Consider the following 20951-nt stretch of genomic DNA (forward strand, 5'->3'; position numbering starts at 1 on the left):
ATCTGTTAGGAGTAAATATATTGATCAATGTTCCTTTCTACATCTTGTTCCTTTCTACAATCTTAGACTGTATTGCATTGATTTTTACTCTGGAAGTTGAAGACATTGAAATGTTGTATCTTTGCATACAGCAGCGTATGTGGTGGAAACTACTATATAGTTATGATATACAATATATGTTGTTCTTACCATTACATAAATGCTCAGTTTGTACATGGAATTGACCTGCTGGTTTCCTACATTATGAAGATATACTTTATTCATAGATCCTGAAGATGAATTACTGGATGTTCCATGGATTCTGCACATGCAGCAGCTCATTTTCGGTGTACCCCATGGATCTGTCCATGGTGCTGAAAACTCGGTGTGCATGCTTTCCAGTGGAAATATGTGGTAACATATTCATACTTATTCATTACTATTCACTGATATAGAGATACATATCTACAAAAACAGTGTAAGTCAGTTACATGCCACAGCAGGTTATAAGAGGTGTTATATGAATGCAGATATTAGTTCATTTTTACGTATGTACGTATGTATGCAATTTATTGTTTTACATTGCATAGTAGCCGCATATGTAAGACTGACTCTGTAACTATTGGGAAATGACTGGACAGCAACAAAGGGCATGGAGTGAGGTGGTACTTTCTCACAAGAATCCAGAATGATGTAGAATTGGACGATCAATACTTTCCTTTTGACAAAATTTGACATCAAAAGCAATCTAGCGAATCTAGGGTACAAGGAGCAAGGGAAGCAAACACTATATGCAAATTGCAATTGGTGCACAGTGGCCATCCCAAAGACTACATATGAATATTCTTAAACCAAATGTCTTTCTTATGTTAACACTCTGATTCATTTTCCCTGCTGTCGTCCATGTTGGAGAGTTTATCGACCATCTCATCCACTCGCTGCTGGAGCAGAGTTAACTTCTCCTCCACCTCCCCGTCAGGCAGGGGTGGGTCTGGGGAAGAAACATTGCTGTGTGAACTATAGTAATGGACAGAGTCGACAGACACACAAGATAGTCATGTAGAACCAGATGGCTCTCTGGGAACTGGGGCTGTAGCAGACACTCTGTGGTGTTGGATTACATTATGTACCAAGTGAAAGGACAGGGTTGGAGGGGCAAGACAGTGCAATGTAAATGTACCTTCAGGTGCCTTATTGTCATCGTCCTGGTCAACACGGCTCATCCCAATACCCAGAGCTTGTTTTAGTCTGAAAAAAGGCAACAATAGTGGTATGTAATATGAAATATTTTACTTTAAAGTAGTCCATGGTTGTTATTTTTTTGCAACAGAGGTAACCAAAGCAAAGGTATGTCATGTCTGTGTCATCCTCTTAATTTAGCAACAAGTACCTGTGTTATATACATATGATCATTGATATGAAATGGACATAAATTTAATTATACTACGATACACTACTCTAGATAGGCGTACCTACACGACTCTGCCTAGGACCAAACGACCTACTTGAACCACATGAAGTCCACGATCTCGTGATCGGCGTCCATCTTGCTCTCGTCGCCGTTGACCTCCCCGAAGCCGGAGTCGATGATGGACACGAACATGTTCAGCAGCAGAAACACCAGCAGGAGGATGAACCCGAAGAAGAACAGCGGGCCGAGCACTCGGCTGGCTGCCTGTGTAGATAAACCAAAGAAAGGTTGACTGTGTAACATCTCGCATGCTCAAAATCCTCATTTGAGGTACGAGACGTCATAGGAAGTCGTACAATTTTGACCCTGTAAGAGACAGGCTGTGAGATAATAAACCGCCGACAGGGATGTTGTTACATTGTCGGTAACAAGACGGCTAAATTTTGTATGACACTTGTGTTGTATACGACAATCCCAAGAATGCCCTTGGTTTGTGATCGCACGACAGTCGTACAACGAATGTGACCAGGCCCTTACCAGGCTGAGATAAGCAACGTTAGATGAGTTGTCAGATATAAAATTTTCTATGCTTTTTTTTAAATTTACTTGTTCTTTTTTTGCTTTCTTTTCTTTCTTTCATTCCCTGCCAACTGAAAGTACTCCGGGGACAAATCTGATTACTATACTTCAATGCTAGCTTACCGACATGGAGGCAAAGTCCAGATCCCCCAGCAGCATGGCAATCAGTCGCTCCAGACTGGCGATGAAGCCGGAGAACTCCTTGATGTGCGTGCCGAACAGTATCATCCCCACCAGGGTGAAGTTACTCAGTACTGTCATCAGGATGATGGAGAAAAGTCCCAGGTCCCTGCGGCATGAGCAATCATTTGTTATTAGTATTAGAAGGTTTACATATTTCTCACTTGATCAAAGCTGTATGATATCTGAAACATGTGATGCTAAAAACAACACTGACATAGAAAGAAGGAATCTTACATTTCAGACCCCCGGGAAAAGTTTTGGGATGTCGTAAATGTATTGCCCACCCAAAACAAAACGCCGGAGCCCGGAGGTACGTAGCCAGACCATATCGTTTATCATGAATGTGATCTTACTTTGCGGCATAGTTGATGACAGCAGACAGCATGGCCACGCGCTTGTTGAAGCGCAGGAGGTGGAGGAGTTTGAGTGTTGCCACGAACACGAGGGCTCCGATCAGACCGATGAACACATCGCTGTACAAAGCCATGCCCCGGAAGCTGATATATCGGCCTATAGGAAGTAAAACATTTTTTTTACATTGACAACTGCACTAAGCATTCAAGTATGCTATTAGCACTTTTTGTTAGAATTTTTTTGTCTGCAACGATGTAAACTAGCCCTGTACGTGTTTTTTGAGACCACAACGTTTGAAACATTCCGCAATGCGGTATTGCACTGCACTGGTACCTGGGTTTTTCTGGAACTTGTTCATGGTAGTCATCCTCAACACCTCGCGCATGGCGAACATGGCGATGACGCTCACACACAGCACGGACTGCAGGAACTCCACCCAGTTCCACATGGACCGGAAGTGAGCCTTCTTCTCCTGGTCAAGAACAAATTTATCATTACAGGTGTGAAACGGAGTGACCCTATAATGTTTTATGGACTAAATAGTATCACAGAACACTTCTTTGTGTTTAACGCTTACATTGTTCTACTTCAAAAACAATGGAACAGATATAATTTCTTTTGCAGTTATAGAGGTTTGAGATAATAATAGTAATGTAACTACCATCGTAACTTAAACCTTTAAAATATTGATGTGAATAATAGGCGGTTTACCTTGATGATGAGCTTGATCTCCCTTTGTAAGTAGTAGATGAAGAGAACCACGAAGATCACTTGCATCGCGATCTGCGTGTTACCGAAGTCACCAACGAACGAGTACAGACGGATAACCTGGAAAACAAGTAAACCACCCCAATAGTGTATCAAATTACTTTTTATTCTTGTCACAACCTATAAAACCACTAATAGCTATGATTGAATAATTTTGACCGAAAAATTGAAAAAATCTCCTATTTTTATAGTCTCATATTTTCAACGATTCTTGATTTTTGTAATTACTTCGTCAATATCCTAAACACTTTATAGATGGGGTATCAAAATAAATCTAGGGTAAATATCTAAAGCAACCAAACGCCAGCAGTAACTTAATTGAATATTATTATTCACCTTGATGGTGACCTTGGCCGAGACGACCCCGCCGACAAGGTACTCGGCCAGGAAGGTGATGACAGAGAACAGGTTGACATTGACATTGTACACGGCGATGTCGATAATCACGGCTTTGGTGAAGTTATCCAGCCAGAGATGCTGCTTCAGGTCCTTCAACTGAAAGATAAGGGCACTTACATGTAGCACACCACATTGGCTACAGACGTTATTCTCTCGACGTTACCTGTCACAAGGGTATTCTAAAATATATTGCAAAAAGCATCATCTATTTTGTGCTCAAGTGTAATGACAGAAGCCATTATAAACGCGAACATGCCGTGTAGGTCTAACGTACGTACCGAAGCTACAGTCTCGTTTTTGCTGGTGCCGATCTCCAGGAAATACCCGTCGCTGCTGTAGGTTGTGGTTTCCCCAGAGTAGGGGAATAGGTCGTCCGTTTCCTGTCACAACGGAATGATTCAATACAGTAGATACATCACGGTTACCCTTCTATGAACGTATAAATGTCAATTTAGTTCTGTGTATTATTGTACTTTGGTGGTTTAAGTCATACTCCATAGCCCACAACATCACACAGTTATGATACCTCTCATCACCAAGCACAAAGAATACCATAATGTTGAAGATACAAGAATGTGTAGGGGCGGAGTTTAATAAATGGGTTGTCGCAGCGATAGTCTCACATTTGCACAATTGTTGGTTAATTATTAAAAATTACGCTGATGTAGCATTGTACCTGAAACATCCACGGGGTGTACTGCTTAGCATCGATGAGATTCTTTGCCTTGGTTGCATTCATCGGTTGCCACCCAGGCTCGTAAGATGTCTCCTGTTGGTCCAACAGAGAATAGTCCTTCTTACAGGGCCCGTACGGAACCCGGGCCGTCATACAAGTGGCTGTGGGGATAAGTGTCAACAAGGAAATGATGTAAATAATACAAACACAGTAAAAAAAACTAGAAATCGGAGATTTCAGCTTTTGGGAAGTACATGTCTGCCATTCTCGGCTTCCTGTCTTCCACCATGTCAACGTCTGCTGGTTCTCGGTCAGATTTAGACTCTGAGATCTTTGACCTCCTGTCATTCTGCCTGTCAATCTTCTACACCCACGATCTGTCAACCTACTTTGTCCAGACAAACAGATACACAAGCCCACAGTTCAGCCACCGAAAACAATACTGCCGTACATAGACTTACTAACCTCAACCAACTATAACAGCCACAAACACCACTCGTACCTGGCTCGTTTCTGACTTGGTGCATGCGAGCAGAACCGAGGCGGAAGCTGTAATCGTCGGACAGATAACCTCTGTCGCCAAGTTTCCCGCCAACAACGTGGTTCACAAAGTCTCCCTCAAGCCACTTGAACATGGCTTTGTGGTTTTTGACCTGTGGTATGTCAATAACAACATTTTCGTGGTAAGTGTCGGGTAAGGTAGTTAGAAAAGAAACTGCAATAACTTGACATAAAGCTTAGAAAATGTCACCGAGAGCAGTAGTGAGCGAGAAAATGTTAATGAAAATTCATCCCTAACTGACAATACCTTTGTTGCTTGTTTAGAGCAAAATTACCAGTACAATGCAACACATACCTTTTCGAATCCGCTGAACATGTCATGCAGGTTATTCTGAACGTAAAACCCTGTTGGATCTCTGTCGCCGTAGCTGAGGAAGAACACGCTGGAGACGAACAGGTAGTGTATGAACACCTCCTTCATTACCTGCAGATGAAGACATAAGTACAGCTTATATGATCAACAAATTCAATCCTTTGAGAAAACAGCTCCTATTTCTACCATGAAGGGTTTTTGCCTTCATTTTGATGTTGCTTGTCTGTGTCTATTTGTTTGTTGGTGTGTCATTTGTATACTACCATTAAGCCGGCCAGGTAGTGAGTGGGGAAATGATGCAACCACAGACTGACAGAAAGGCCGAGATTGGGAGGTAGTAAGGTCGACATGGAGGTCACAATGGTATCGTGACAGACTGGGAGGATTATGCACAGAATCAGCTAAAATGTTTCAATAATGAAACCGTTCAATAATGAAACCGTAGTTAGAAAAGCTCAAAATATTTCACGGAGGTGTGAAACCTTCGATGTCTTATTTTTATTTGTTGTTGAAAATGTGACAAAGCCTTTTATCCTCTCCAGCACTCACTTCTTTTGCCTTGATCTCCTTCCTCCGGAGTTCTCGTGCCTCCTCCAGGAACTTCTTATTGTCCGAGTCATTAGTCGGCTCCTGGATGGTGGGCGGCTCAACTGGTGGATAGAGGTTTATAAACAATGTTACGGTACAGGCATGATTTTGATGGACAGACGACTGGGTGATCTTGACATTCCTACTTCATCACCTCCACCAGTGAGAATTCTTCATCACGTGCTTATTGGCTACTTTGTTGTACATGAACACACTTTTGTCATATTGTTTTGAGAGTTATGACTAGCTACGAGCCCCCCCCCCCAAAAAAAAAACGGAGTGATGTCTTTACCCATGCCAGGCGGTGCGCACAACAGTTCCTCATCAGGCTTCACTTTAGTGTCGGTGTCCCCGACCTGGTCCACGTCAGCCTTGTTACGGAAGATGTAGGAGATGAAAGCTGCCAGCAGGATCACCTGTATGTCACATGCATCATCACAAACGGGTCGTAAATATGAAATCATTCGCCATTATAAAGAAAGAATGCTGGTTGAATGTGTACTGTACTACATAATGTCCAGCATATTTCTTGATGCTTCATCGTTAACTGTGTATCGCTTAAGGCAGCAAACGATATATAAAAATTTCCACGTGCGTACCTTTATAGGCTGTACAACGAGGATGGACTGGAACATGGACATGAGAATGGTGCCCAGCCACTCGTTGGATTTCTCCGGACCCCACTCCATGGAGTACAGGATGATGAAGAACCCGCAGCCCAGAGCTGACCCCACCGTCAGGACCCAGCCGAAATACACACCTGAGACAAGAGATCAGAGATGTCAGACCTCCGGGAAGTGTTGTGGGTTTTCATGGGTGTATTGGAACTGTGGAGGGGATGTACTAGTAATTCATTTGGATATTACACACTGGCAAACACTGTTCTTCCACGAATCCAATTACTCCCAACCGGCGATCCCAGTCTTATATTCACAGCTGACATGGAATATATAGGATTTCGTAGTGCTTTTTTTCACTCTCAAAGTTACTTTATGAAGTGTATTTCTGATACTATCAAATAACATGATGTAGAAGTCATCCTGTTCCAGAGAGTTCTACAGTCCTATTTGTTTGTACCTTCTCGAATATGGGGGAAACAAAACAAATTCTTATTTACACCAATGCGGAAAAATGAACTCGTCCTTTTTCTTTTTCTTCTCTTCTTTCTTCTCCTCTTCCTTCTCCTCTTTCGTCTCCTCTTCATTCTCTTCGTCTTGCTCCTCTAGATCTTCCTCCTTACTGTTGTCGTTTTCATTCAGTTCATTGCCACTCTCCGGGTCCTGTTCGTCTTTCACCGCTGTAGAAACTGTTGTGAGCTCACTCTCCTCAACTCGTGATTCACAGTCGTCTTTGGGAACGTTAGAAGACACCGTCTCCAGGCCGACCTCTTCTTCCTAAGATGAACAATAGGACAGAAAGAGGTAAACTCTTTTTTTAATGAATATAAAACAAGTTTTTAAAAACATATCCAGCAAAATCAACAGCAATTTAGCCTTTCAAATTGTTCTTAATTTCGATGTGAATATCGTGACAGACTATGGTACGCATTCTCCGTAGGTGCAAACGATGTCCCAAAATTTGACGCTAACTCGTGAGGAAGCTCTGAACTGATTGATTGCAGCACCGGCATGACAAAATACGATGAAGGACACCGTCTTCTCTTCTACATACCTCTGTGGTGTACTTTTCTTCCACCTTGTTCTTCTTTTTGCAGCAGCAACATTTCATACAGCAGGCGCACTCCTTCTCTCCCTCCGGCAGGGGGCGACTCTTCTTAAAGAACAGCACAACAGCCAGGTTCACAGGAAACACGACAAATGTGCTCTGGATGCTGGGCAGAGGAAAAAGACGTATATATTGACAAATATCTTTGACTATTATTCATCCAGCAATGCTGAGTGAATCGGCGAAAGGACAAAAAGCATAAACATTCAAACATACAGACCTGGAAGCAGGACTAGAACTCACCTGACCATAATTGATGCCAGGGAGAAGACAAACGGTCCTACCTTTATGGTATTACCTGATGAGAAAAGAAATTCCGTCAAACGCATTCTAGAAATGTGTTCGAAGGGATTTGCTGGACGATGTTTCTCTTTAACATTTACCATGTATGGCTGCCCACGCCGCTAAAAACAGCCTACGGATTCAAAGGCGTGAATCGATACCACAAACGCTCATGTATCTTCATTGTTTAAAGTAAAAATTAAAATTACCTCCTTCAGACTTCTGGTAAAACATGGCAGAAGCGATCATGGTGCAGAAGATGAGAGACAGGCAGCAGGACGCACGCTGTCAGGCAGCCATGGGGAAAGGACAGAGGCTACTTTTTGTACATGAACCATTGTGAGGTACGTGATTTGCTGACATGTTACTATTACTGTCACTAATAAAGCAAGCTAGCTACATATGTTTTACCGACAACAATTAACCTCTTTCGATTTTTAATGGGAAAGGTCTGGATTCAGTCAGAGAGGTTCCAATGAAAAAAAAGAAAGATCCGTCAAAACTTATACATGCAAAATCAAACATATCAATATTGCAATGTACTCTCTTATTGGTTGAACTGCTAATTGTGATGGACAGATGAGGACGGGAATATTGACTGCTGGTACCGTCTGTCTGTCCTAATCAAGTACCTCCAGTATAGATCTCACCTGCACACGGGTGAAGTGACTCCGGGTGGGCCGTGACACCACCGAGAACCAGATGTGTCCGTCCGTGATGTCCTGCCGAGTTTTGTCCTGGAACAGGTTGGAAAAGCTGACCACCTCGTCCTTACTGGCCACCGGCAGGATGCGGTCCACACGGCCGTCCTCATGCTCCACCCCCAGCCACCGCTGGCAGATGAAGAACCACCTGTAGAAGTTTATAGCAAAGTAGAATAAGAAGGGAATGATGTGGAAATAGTTTGAAATGGACGTAATGTAATTACATCGTCTGTAGTTTCAAGCAACTCAGACGGTTTTACAATTGACTGAGGACTTGAAACAAAATCTTTGTTGGCACCTTTTAAGGTTGAAACAACTCGCACACAAGTGCCAACTAAACTATTGCTCAAACAGACGCATCACTTATCCGAAAGACATTAGTTTAGAACTAGCTGACTTGCTGTTTGTTGTTCTGACCGTTCGTTCGTTTCCAGGTCCTGGATGACGATCCTGTCACAGAACCAGCTGCCATGTTCCCCCTTCCCGGAGTTATCGTGCCACAGACGGATGTTCACCATCGGGCCCAGGCACTCTTCTGTTGCCATGGCCATGTGACAGATGCTTCCACGCGTAAACCCCTGGCAGGTACACGTATCGGATGTGGAAAACGTTAAATCTCTTATATCTAGGGATTAGGGCCCGTCAATTCCGTCGTACGACCATCGTAAGGGCATTCTTTATATCTTTGAACATGTCTTACAAAAGTAATTAAGCTGTTTTGTTACGGAAAAGCTGTCATATCCTCGAGGAATTTGGTACTGACACAGCCTCCTCGAGTATTCAGAATCGTACAATCATGTTGCACAACCATGCAAGCACACAAACACTGAGTACAAACTTCCTGAATATGTGAAATTTTGTTGGCCTAGAAGAACGTACCTGTCGCTTTCCATCTTCAAGAACTCTCGGTCCCGTCTTTCCATTTTCCCCAACAACGTTAATGCCGACTCGTGACTTAGTCCCGGCGCCGTTCCACACCCCTGTGTACACCGTGATCTTGTACCAATAACTGTGCCCGGGCCTGTTGTCCAGCAGAGGCGCACAGCTCCACTAGGAGGCAAAGTTTTTAAAAGTGTTGTAGGTCAATAGTTGGAATATTTGATGGAGGGAACATTACCAGGACAGTGAGGTACCATCGGTGGATTATGAAGAACAGGAATGAGTCTTCATAGAGCCTGGTATTATTCTCTACGGGCCGGCCACAGTCGTACTGGGCCATATAGGCTTTTTGACAGCCTATGCTTTCTAGCTATCCGACCCTTCTGATTAGTGTCATCTCGTGCCGTCTCAGGAGCGACCGACCAGATAAAAAAATTCAAGCATGCAGTAATAGAAGTAGAGAGTAACAGGCCTGGGTCACTACACTTTCCGTGAGCACCGCAGAGATGGCGGTGAGCCCCTGATGGCATGGCTATCGGGCTACAAGGAATTCATACCTTAACGACATCTTTCTTGTCAGCTCGTCTGGCCCAGAACACCACGATGCCGTAGATGGCGTACATGGCGAGGACGGTGGCGAACACCGCGGCGTTATCTCCCAGGTTAGCAAACTTGGCGAACACCGTGGAGAAGTCGATGGTGTTTGGAGCCACCAGTATCTCCCCGGCAAACGCCGTCAGGTGGTTACACAGGCAGTGCGTCCGCGTCATCGTACTCAAGGGACCCACCTGGAAAATATAATCGTTACCTCTGGGAAAGGAAGTGCTGTTTTGAGTGGGTTTCTCTGCGGGTTTGTGTGTATGTTTGCCCAGCAGAGATGGTTGCAGGTAAAGTGGGTAGAAACTTGGTTGACAGTGAGGTTGGCATGAATGGTTCATGACCAACCCCGTCCCGGATGGGGTAAGTGAGGTGAGGAATTACGGAAGCGGTGGCTTGTGTATTGAATTTATTTAATCACCCAAAACCCGTCCACAATTCCTTTACCAAAACACAAAACACTACCCGCAGGTCTGAAATTTCCAATTTCTTGTTTGGGTTGACATGGGATGTCATGGGACCGGTGAGGTGAGGTGAGGTTGACATGGGCCGTTCTAGTACATCCTCACTAAATCATAAGGACTTCATTTATATAATGAAACGACTTTGTTTTAAAGTGAAAATCGTCTGTTTCCTACCCTACAGCCGTGAGCATCCCACTTCTCGTGCTGAGTGTCCCAGTACCGGCAGGTGGGGGTGATGGTCAGGAAGTCGTAGGTAATGGCTGTGGTGTTCTCCTGCAGGTCTGCTCCATACACATACCCAGGACCACACACATCCGTCTGGTCTGTAGGGAGCGGGGGGGGGGTGGATACTTAAGGGAGCGGTTTTGTGACTTTGACTTCTTCTTCTGACCCACAATCAGCTCTTCAGCTATTATTCCTGTGGTTTAATGCATGCCGTATATGAATACATAAAATCATAAAAGAGTCAGGACTACAGGATTACAATCATGACCGTCGTATGTTTTGGACCTAACTCAGCCGTTCCTATGGTTGATTTTTTCATGGAAATGGTACTGCAGACAGCATAAGAAGGTCTCTCAAGACTTTGCAGACAATACAAAATACTGCCATTTTTCAGTACTTTCTCAAGTAGCTATATTACCTGAAACTGTGTTCATATAATAGGTCTTCATATAATAGAGTTTTGAGAAAGGATGTTGCACACTCACTTATTTCTTTAAGACCCAAGTAGTATGTGCCATTCTCAGCGATGTCTTGGAAAGAGACGACGTAGTTTTTCCAGTCTCGCCGTGTGTACTCCAGGCCCAGGTGGCACCGTGACAAGTTTAACCCCGGAGGGATCGTAGCGGTGAAGTTATAGTCGTCCTCTGTCGGTACCTTCCCATACTTGACGTAAGCTTGAAAAGGCACTGTTCTGTTGTGAGGTACAAACGCGGTAAATATGGCGCATGAGTTATACGGGACGGTAATCTCGTGGTACAACATCTCAGACTTCCCTGGGTTCGAGATGTTCCTGCTGACCAGAAGTGGCTTGGGAGGATCTGCGTCGTTCCCAATAAAAATGGAGATGTCGTTCGCTGTGTCCTTCACCGGAAATGCTCCCCCGGTTTCAGAGGTTAGGTCCAAGGATACCACCTTGGTTACAATCTTGGAGGTGTTGTCCCAGTCGAAGGGGTTTTCGTTGAAATTCATAAACTGCAATACACAAAATATACCCGATTGTGGTGAGGGTATATCTCCAGAAATATGTGACTTTACTGGTGCATTTGTGGAAGTCAAGAAACCTTCCATGGACCCGGCAAAAGAGCAAAGCCTCATTTTAGATCTGACATGAAACATGCAGAAATATTGACTAGCAATCGGCACATTATTAACTGACCTTTGTATTAAGCGCTTCATCTGAAGACTTCATGGACGCCTCGCTGTTCGGGAGAGAGACGGAGCCTTCCGAGGCTGTAAAGCCTTCCGAGCCCACACTTTCTGAGTACCGTTTCTGGAAGGCCACGCCAAAGTTGTCGTACTGGAATCCGACCGAAGGCTCTCCGGGAAGGCGGTGATTCAGGACCACTGTCCCCAGGGTCGTGGTCGCTGAGGTTACGGCATTCGTGGCCCTTTTAGCCTGGAGGACAAGTGGGAAAGCGTATCATCATTCTGAACCTACCTGTTTCGTTATCTATGCATTGCAATGAATCACTACACTTCACAATCTATACACTTTCATACAGGCGTCCGTCTCTCACAGTGTCATTGGAACATTTCAATTTGGAAGCACTACACTTAACAAAGCCTCAAAAAACTGTAGGCTCAGTGAAGCGCTCAGAATCTGGCCGGGAGCCAGCAGAAATTGGTGCTCGACATTGGAGAATTCAGGAAGGCCAGCGAAGTCTGAGATCTTCATTTCTTGTTCTAAGTTTGCAAAGCTCTACTATATTTCCTGACCATTTCTCAGCATATCCTTAATGGCTGAGCGCCGTTCTTGGATCAACAGATAAGATTGACTCACATGCTCGGCCTGCTCTTCCGTCTGATCCTCACTGGGAGTGGACCGAGCTGAACCCATCAGCGAGTTTAAACCCTGCTGAAGACCTGAAAGGAGAAACTTCATCACATCATGAGAACTTATAAGTTATAGCAGACCCTATCTGTGTAACATTTTGCAAAAAAAATTGTAGGGATGAGTACTCATTTCTCAGGATATGTACTATCAATGCCGTGGGCGCACTGGCGCGGTCGTGCAGATTAGTCTTAGGTCGTTGTACGATTTTTGTACTGGTGGATTTCAAGGAAGCTATGAAAGAGCCAAGGATATAAAACAGCTTTCTCCGTAAGTAAGACAAAACGATGGGATGAAGAGTGTGTCAAGGCCCATAAACGGACATAAAATGTAAACACATGTATCATAATAAAACACCATACCTCCTACGGCCGCCAGGTTTTGCTTATAGTCATTACTGCCAAGGCTCAGAAGTTCGCCTGCCATGGCTTCTGCCGACGCCACCGCTTGCTTCTGCAATGAGGAAGTAGACATTCAAGTTCTGCAGTCTTAAATCTAACGACGGTCCAGCATTCTGTACAACAGCATTATTATAAAGTTGATTGACATACCTGCGCAACCAGTGACACTTTGCCATCAATGAGGGCCTTGATAGCATCCGCAGCCCTTTCCAACAGTGCAGGTCCCCTCATGCTGTTTTGGGCCACCATCACCATCTTGGCAGTGGTGGATCTCGCGTACTCGTAAAACTGTAGGAAAATTAAATGACAGTTTCTATTTTCTTGTACACCTGAAATCGGTAGGTGGTGATACATCTACGTATTTGATTTGGTGGTGGCTGTTGGCATTTGGGCTCATGCACATTTCAAGTATGAGCGCAGTCACATTCGTCGAAGGTCGTCGCAAGACTTTGATCCGGTAATTTCAAGCTGACTGTGACAGAACCGACAACAGATGCAGAGCAAGTTAGAGTACCTCATCCATTTTTCCGTTACTGTCTGTAGCAGTGACGGGTACAGAAAGGGCAGCTATGATGCCGTCAACTGTTGTGATGTTCAGCCAGTTGCCAGGAAAGTTGATTGCTTCTCCCCAATGTGTATCTGGTTTGTCACCTCCTGCAAAAGGAACGAGAAATTGAAGGGTTTTTTTTATAGACTCCCTGGTTTTGGTTTTCGTGACCTTCCATTTCACCTCATTTCTGGTGTATAACCTTTTTACTTCCTGCTATTCTGCCTGTCAATCTGCCCTACACACGTGCTGTCAACCTACTTTGATCGAATAAACAGGCACACAAACCCACAGTTCAGCAACGAAGAATGTAATATAAATAGTTGGTAGATTCTTCCCAGCTATTTCATTAGTGGTGGCATGTAGAGTACTTGACGTTGTCTGGTAATAGTCACATTGCAGGTAAAATGGCAAGCAGACACATGCAGTGGGGAATATACTTTAGTACATGGATAGACAACGGGGATATGTACCTATGCAGGTGCTGTTGATATCAGTGATGTCTGTGTATGAAAGAATCTGGTTCACGACTGCAGTCAGACCATAGCTGTTCAAAGCTGCACGGGAATCAGTGCCGATCTACAGGGGAGCAAGAGGATTGTGTCGATCATGTCGATCGGTATACACGTTTGTCTTTTAGAGGCGATTCGTGGCGCTATTGCTGATGAAATAACGTAATCTCTCTCTCCCCCCCCCCTCTCTCCCAGTCTTTTGTATCAGTGACGGCCACACAATCACATGACAAACACGTCACAATTAATACAAAATCTATGCACCGGCGGGGCCCACCCAACACAACGATACAGCGATAACTACATCCTTTTCAAAAAATTGTGGAAGAGAAAATATGTAGTATTTACAAAATGTCAGGTACATCATCAGACAGATTTTATCATTCCATCCACCATATCCATTACATCATTTCTACATTCATATCAAGATAAAACCCTCCTAGGTAGATCTTTTTACTGTCCAAACATGTTTCCCAGTTAATCAAAAGAGTGCCCCCCTTACATGGTTCTGAAGGAAGTTGAAGTACGTGACGAGTCGTTCCACAGCCAGCAGGGCATCCTTGTATCCCTCCGCGAGCAGCAGCTCCTGGATTTCACACATGCGCTCAAACACGTGTCTGCAGTTTCCAGCGTGGGTCTGAACAGGTGGAATAACCTGAAAAAAAAATTCTCAAAAATTTTTCACCTATTGTGGAGCTTCATTAAAATGACTTTTCTTCAGACATTCTGGGCTGAACTGGCACGGGAGGGGCGATATCTAACAACCTTTAACCCGTTGCTGATGTTGATTGGATCAGATAACTAACTCCAAGGGAAGTCTTTCTTTTTTAGTTGGAAAACAGTTCATTTGTTAGAATTGTACATGTCTCTGTTGATTCCACTGAATATAATTTTCTAATAGCGATATTCTTGTTTATCAACATGCTGCAGTACCTGAGGACTGATGGTGGTATTTGCCCTCAGGACACCTCCCAGAAATCCCTGCACGTTGACGAGCACGGCGCACGCGCCTGCAGGGTCCCCGGCCACGAGGTCCAGCGGCACGGTGAAGCTGGACATCCGGGTCACGCTGGCGAGGTGGGTCACCTGGGCGTGGACTTGGGACGTGAAGTCATAGGTCAGACGTGGCTCCAGCTCGCCTGTCCACCCGGTCAGCTCACAACTAGCCGAAAAGTTTGTTTCGTACAGCATTCCTGTATTTCGGGGACAGAAAGCGAATTTTAGTCATGTCAACGTAAACAACCCAAAGTTTTCATGCAGACCTCCGGCGTCCCATGGGGAGGAGATGCCAAAAGAGAAAACCAAGTAATACAAGAAATTGGAGATTTCAAACTTAGGGAAAGTGTTTCGGATTTTCGTGAAGATATTAGAACTGTGTGTGCGCCCATGCACCCGGTGCGTACTGGGTCACCTTCAGGCAATCAACTGTAACCAAACACCCAACTACATATTACTCTCCCTGCAACCGTCTCTGCAACCGTCTCATGCTGACATGCAAAGACACAAACCCACAGACAAACACACCCAAAGCGCCCGGCAACTACATTTCGCATAAAACGTTCCGTTTCCCCCTACCTTTATCGGGGATGATGACACAGTCCAGTGTGTAGAGGGGTGGGGAGGTGGGATATCTGATTTCGATGAAGCCGGGAGGAAGGCCATCCGGAGGAAAGCCATTCAGCCGCAAGCGGTACACTGATCTGACATCCCATTGGTCGGCTTTGATCGCTAGACTTGCTGTGTTTCGTCCTGTGGGTAGCAATGCAAGCTGTAAGTTATGATATGCCACTATTGACAAAATCATAGAAAGACCTAACTTATGTCACCTTTTCCCGAGCTATCTACCGCCTACCCCAAAATCGTGACCATAGCATGTTCAGAACACGATATAAAAACTGGAAGTTCCGCTGCAGTACCGTAAAAAGTCGCCAGTGGACCAAATTCGAATCATGTTCAGTTTTTGTCACAGCCTACCAACAAACTAATGTCATTTGCGATTTCGCAAGATGTTCATGAACACACGCATCCGAAAACATAACCTTCTGGCGCAAATCACATCTTTTGTTTGCTTTTTCATGTTTGTACGGACCGTGCCCGATGTACCTGTGCTGGTGAGAGAGTTCCAGTCGTGCACCTCCACGATCGTGTCGTTGACCTCCCTGAACAGTTCCCAGTTGTACGTCAGTTCGGAGTTCTGCTCACAGGAGGTACAGTTCCCGCGGAGGGCCAGAGACTCCGTCACGTCAACAGCCGCCATGCAGTTCCGGATGCAACTGAGGAAAAATGATTTCAAGGTAATTTGGAATCTTTCTCAAATTCAGTACGATTCACAAAGCGATTGCGTTCATAGTAGACACCCCAAAGCTTTTCGATGATAACATTTGCCAGTTGGTACTAGTATTGATGTGTTCTCCAAAGTCTGTACATAGTGACAGTCAATGTGCTGCAAGTTTGAGGGGCGTGCAAAAGTCCTTGAATTCTATTGATCATATTCAAAACATGAAAATACTGAAAAGAAGTAACATTACACCCTACTTATAAAAGAACCTAATTCCGTACGGAGGTGATGATTTGGTTGGAGAAGACTACACTAATTGTTTTTGTGGATTAGGAATAGCTCTTACTTGATTGCCATCATGGGAGGATCTCCCTCAACGATTAAAACATTCTGTTCAAAGGACTCCTCTCCGATGTACGTGTACCCGAGAGGGTGGACCATCTCCTTGGAGGCCTCCACCTTGATGACGTACGTGGTGCTCGTTTCCAGGTCAGAAGTGTCCAAGTAGATCTTCGCATCTCCTTCCCAGAGCAGTTCGTAGTCGCCCGTTTCGCAGTGGCTGTGTACCACGGCGATACCGTCTTGGTAACGGACAGGTATGTCGCTCTCGACGTGCTGCGTAGACGTAGACGTCATCGGTGTTGTCGTTGATGTTGTAGGAGTAGTGGCATTGGTGATGTTGTGTACGGTAGTATTCGTCATAGCTGTTGTATTGAAGTACAGCGAACTTGTTGTATTGAAGTCGGAAGATGTAGTTGCGTTGGAGGTAGACATAGCCGCTGACGTTGTGGTATTTTGTGGGGTAGGCGTCGCGGTTATCGTAGTCGTTGGAGTAGAGGCTGTTGTTGTTAAAACCAGCTGTATGTATAAGACACAAGAAGGCATAAATAACATACTGGATGAAAACATTCTCCTAATCAACAACAAGTTGATGATGTGTATGTTTGCATGTAAATCAAAGGAACATACAGATTTGATCTTTCTTTCTTTGCTATGTCCTATACGCCCTATTCTTTATGCCAAAATTTTACTACAACACCTTTCACTATCCATTATATATATTCTGGACGAACCTTCCTGCAGTACCACTTGAAGACGTAGTTACTGGTGACGTTAGGGTCCTTAGCGTCGTACGTCTCCGACTCTGCATCCATCAGATATGGCCGCCTGTTTCCCAACGCTCTCCCGTTTCCCCCGGAAATCTTCACTTTTAAGGTATGCGTTTCTGTGAGAGGAATGATGCAGGTATTAATTGCATAAATGATTCATAACAATATATATAATAAAAGTGTGGTTTTATCTGTCGATAGTGCCGGATTGGTGTTTGAAATTATTACCATGATCCTCAACCGAGACGGGGGCCGTTACCGATTGCCTGGCACGTTTGAGAGATAAGGACAGATGATGATGAAGTTGATAAGGATGATAAAGGATCAGGGAAAGATAGGAGAGTAGGGAAAGACCAGTTACCTCCAGATACCGTTTCGGGCACGCTGTTGACCGAGTAGAGTCCGGTGGTGACCAGCGTGGCGTTGTACTGGTGTCCTGGCAGCAGACCGGTCAGCTCCACCACGGTTGTTGTCGGCGGCACGTCCACCGTCCGGATGGTGTCTGGACTTCCACCCACTGGGTAATAATCCACTCTGACAAAAGTTCAGAAAATGTCGTCATGCTTGGTATGGTTAAAGAATGAGCTATCGACCTGTATCAATATAGCTGGTGTGTTACGCTTTGGCGTAACACACCAGCATCCCTGCCGGTGCTGTGGCAACTAAACGGCCCTTTACGCCAAACGTTGCAAACTACAAGCATTGCTCAAGTTCGAATCTGTTGTCTACTTAATAGTTAGAATATCGAATGTCTATTGTACTGTGATTTGCCAGGATTTGCAAGAAAGTAAACTGTTTGACTATTCTGGCTGTCCATACCTATAACCTTCCGAAATTGCCGTGGAGTCGGTCCACAAGATACAGATGCCTGACGATGTGGTCTTGATGACGTGAGGGTCTCCCGGCGGATCCGGCTCTACACAAAAATAAAGAAACACAAATGCAGCTACCAAAGGAGTAAAATGTAGTCTAAGTCTAAAAGTTTTGTTGTTTTACAGCTCTCCTGATTTGAATCAGCCCTCTGAAATGAATTTCAGCCGACTTGCCTAAAATTGCTAAAATGATACTCAAATCTGTTTGATGGTGAGATGTATAAACCCTAGTTCATTGGAGAGGAAGGTTTTGCGAGGCAGAATATGCTACAAGTATGTGTGTGCTTCTCAGAGCAATGTCTTAACGATGGAAAGAAACCTTGAACAAACCAGTTAAAAATACGAGTCTCATAGATTCGTAAGTCACATGTTTGTTTTCAAATGTGCTTTCTCTATAATCCAACATCTATACCCTACATAGATCCGTGTATGTCTTAAAGGACTAGCTATGACTGTGTATAATGATACGAGTACGACTCAGCTACCGTTGGTACAGGGAAAGTATTGGATAGATGAGAACAATATATACATGTATATATTTCTTACTGAGCTCAATGTCTTTCAAGATGGCCGCTCCCACTTTGCCAGGTCGGTTGGCAGTGATGATAACGTGATACTTCTCTCCCAGTTCGAGATGGTTCATGTAGTAAGAACTTGAAAAGGTAAGATTGTGTTAATGATTTTTTTCAGTTCAAAAAAGGGACAGTGAGTATCGTACATTCGGTCCATTCAATGACACAGTACACACGACAAATTCTTACACCTCCCTTTTCCTTCAACAACATAACACAATACCTAACATGAGGCAGTCATTGAACTACCTCTGTTGACTTACTTGTTCGTTGGTGGGACTTCGGCGACTCTCCATTGGTCCGTGAGCTCGTAGTTAGCTGGATAGAGCACCAGTGTAAAGCTGGTTGGTGGATCGTCCCCGACACCAGGCGTGTACATCGGCCACCTCACCTCGTACCAGTCCACGCCGCACACCACATTTCCACAGGTGGACTCGGCGTCATCTAGAAAACAATCGGCACTTTACCTGAGTGTTTTGATCAGGGTCGACTATTTATAACCTGTCGTGAGGCAACTGAAGGTGACAAAGTAGTCTATTGTTGACTTAGAATCTCAAGTACAAACGTCAGTACTTTTAGAGGACTTGTCGGCCTGACATGCTGGTCTGTTTGGGGAGCCGAAGACCCGCCAGCGCGCCTGGACGTCCCCCGGGTTGGAGCACATGGCGGACAGTCTGAGGGTGCCGTCCCCAGCCAGCGTCAGATACCGGTCCGCCAGGCCTTCGTCAGCAGCTGCCTTACTGACGATACAGCGGCCGCTGCAGACCCTGGGAAGTTAAAAACAATACAATTACTGACCTTGTTACTGGCAGTTGTGTTGTTCGCTTCAAGCACACAGAGGCAAGGTTAGAATCAGGTAGGCCACAGTGTTTTGCGATTAATTGGATGGGAAACACTCCTAATTAATCAGTACCTAACTTCGGTTTAGAGAAGTCCTCTCGATCTCGGATGGGACGTAAAGTAAGAGGTCCCCTAGCCTGTTTGAGGACAACCACATCTCGAGCACATTTTCCCTACTTATGGAAACGAATTATACAAATAATGCACATAAAGACACATGTACATCTACAGAGTCTGGTAGAATTCCCTCTTGATACACTTATCGCCACTCACCATGCTTGACGTGCAGAGTAGGAGGATGTACATGTCCTCATGCACACGGTCCCGCCACAATTCGCCAGACACCGTCCGGTGTAGCGATTTTGCAACTGCCTTAGGCCTCCCTTCCAGTCCCAATGGACCTACAAAAACAAGAAAATTGTTCCAAGTATCGTTTACAGGTCTAGGTTGATGACAATATGACTGGCAAAGATTTTCATGTCCATTTAAGGTCCCGATCACAAATGTTTTGCAAAACTAGGGCAATCTTCGGGAGAGTCTTGCAAAACTTCAGCTGCCTTGTTATGGATAAGGCTGTCTTAGTTGCGGGTGGTTGGTTCTGTCACAGACTGCTTGAAAACTCTACGATATCGTGCGATGATCTACGATGAATTTGACCACACGGTAACCCATGTTGGGCACAAACTCACCCTGATGTCATCCCGGAGACAGGACCGGTACCCCGGGGTGAAGGTGGAGCCGCTCGCGTTCACGGCCAAACACTGAAAACCGACCAGGCTTTCCAGCAGCATCGCTGGGACCCAACGGTCTGCACGGGAGAGGGCGATAATGGGACATCTGTTAGGGCCTAAGAAACTAGTCACCACGTCCGTACAAACGACCTTTGATGTATTCATTTATTCATTCATTCGTTTGTTTGTTTGTTTGTTTGTTTGTTTGTTTGTTTGATGTTTGGGTAGAAACACTGTGCCATTCCGTCCGTCCGTTTGTGTCAAGCCTATACTTGAGAACTCGCATTTGCTGCCTGGTTGAGTACAGTCGGATGACGATCTGCGAACCACGAGTACTAAACACAGGAGCTGTGACACGGACATGGGTGTGGTTGAACAGGTTTCGTGCATCGACCCAATTTAGCGTCAATAGGAGTAACGACAAGCACTTTCCTCAAATTTACGTGTATAAAACTAATTCATAATTGCCCCTCTTATCCCATGTGATATAGCTATTAGAGTCCCATTTTTGAATTTTATATGTGGCAGATTTAGGATGCAGAATAACAATTTCAGGAAGGAAAACATTTCT

At 44.7% G+C, this 20951-nt stretch overlaps 1 protein-coding gene across 1 annotated transcript; it reads right to left on the reverse strand.

Annotated features, from left to right (window-relative positions):
* Nucleotides 1-328: 328 nt before the first annotated feature.
* LOC109478496 (polycystic kidney disease protein 1-like 2) lies at nucleotides 329-20043 on the reverse strand. The gene is made up of 42 exons (XM_019780069.1): nucleotides 19923-20043; nucleotides 19383-19576; nucleotides 19073-19253; nucleotides 18784-18890; nucleotides 18185-18281; nucleotides 17727-17899; nucleotides 17330-17481; nucleotides 16603-17114; nucleotides 16082-16251; nucleotides 15554-15727; nucleotides 14912-15171; nucleotides 14481-14633; nucleotides 13940-14045; nucleotides 13434-13573; nucleotides 13070-13207; nucleotides 12881-12971; nucleotides 12468-12550; nucleotides 11844-12083; nucleotides 11173-11659; nucleotides 10637-10785; nucleotides 9959-10189; nucleotides 9402-9572; nucleotides 8940-9100; nucleotides 8469-8670; nucleotides 8028-8103; nucleotides 7780-7834; nucleotides 7483-7642; nucleotides 6929-7205; nucleotides 6411-6571; nucleotides 6104-6227; nucleotides 5773-5873; nucleotides 5206-5334; nucleotides 4852-5002; nucleotides 4350-4510; nucleotides 3952-4053; nucleotides 3611-3769; nucleotides 2840-2978; nucleotides 2506-2662; nucleotides 2093-2258; nucleotides 1485-1654; nucleotides 1160-1227; nucleotides 329-970 (listed from the first exon to the last, which is right to left on the reverse strand). The coding sequence occupies exons 1-42, from the start codon at nucleotides 19961-19963 to the stop codon at nucleotides 849-851; spliced, it is 6891 nt and encodes a 2296-aa protein (XP_019635628.1). The 5' UTR covers nucleotides 19964-20043; the 3' UTR covers nucleotides 329-848.
* Nucleotides 20044-20951: the final 908 nt, after the last annotated feature.

This window comes from Branchiostoma belcheri, unplaced genomic scaffold (genome assembly GCF_001625305.1).
Source record: "Branchiostoma belcheri isolate BF01 breed outbred unplaced genomic scaffold, Haploidv18h27 scaffold44, whole genome shotgun sequence".
Taxonomy (NCBI): domain Eukaryota; kingdom Metazoa; phylum Chordata; class Leptocardii; order Amphioxiformes; family Branchiostomatidae; genus Branchiostoma; species Branchiostoma belcheri.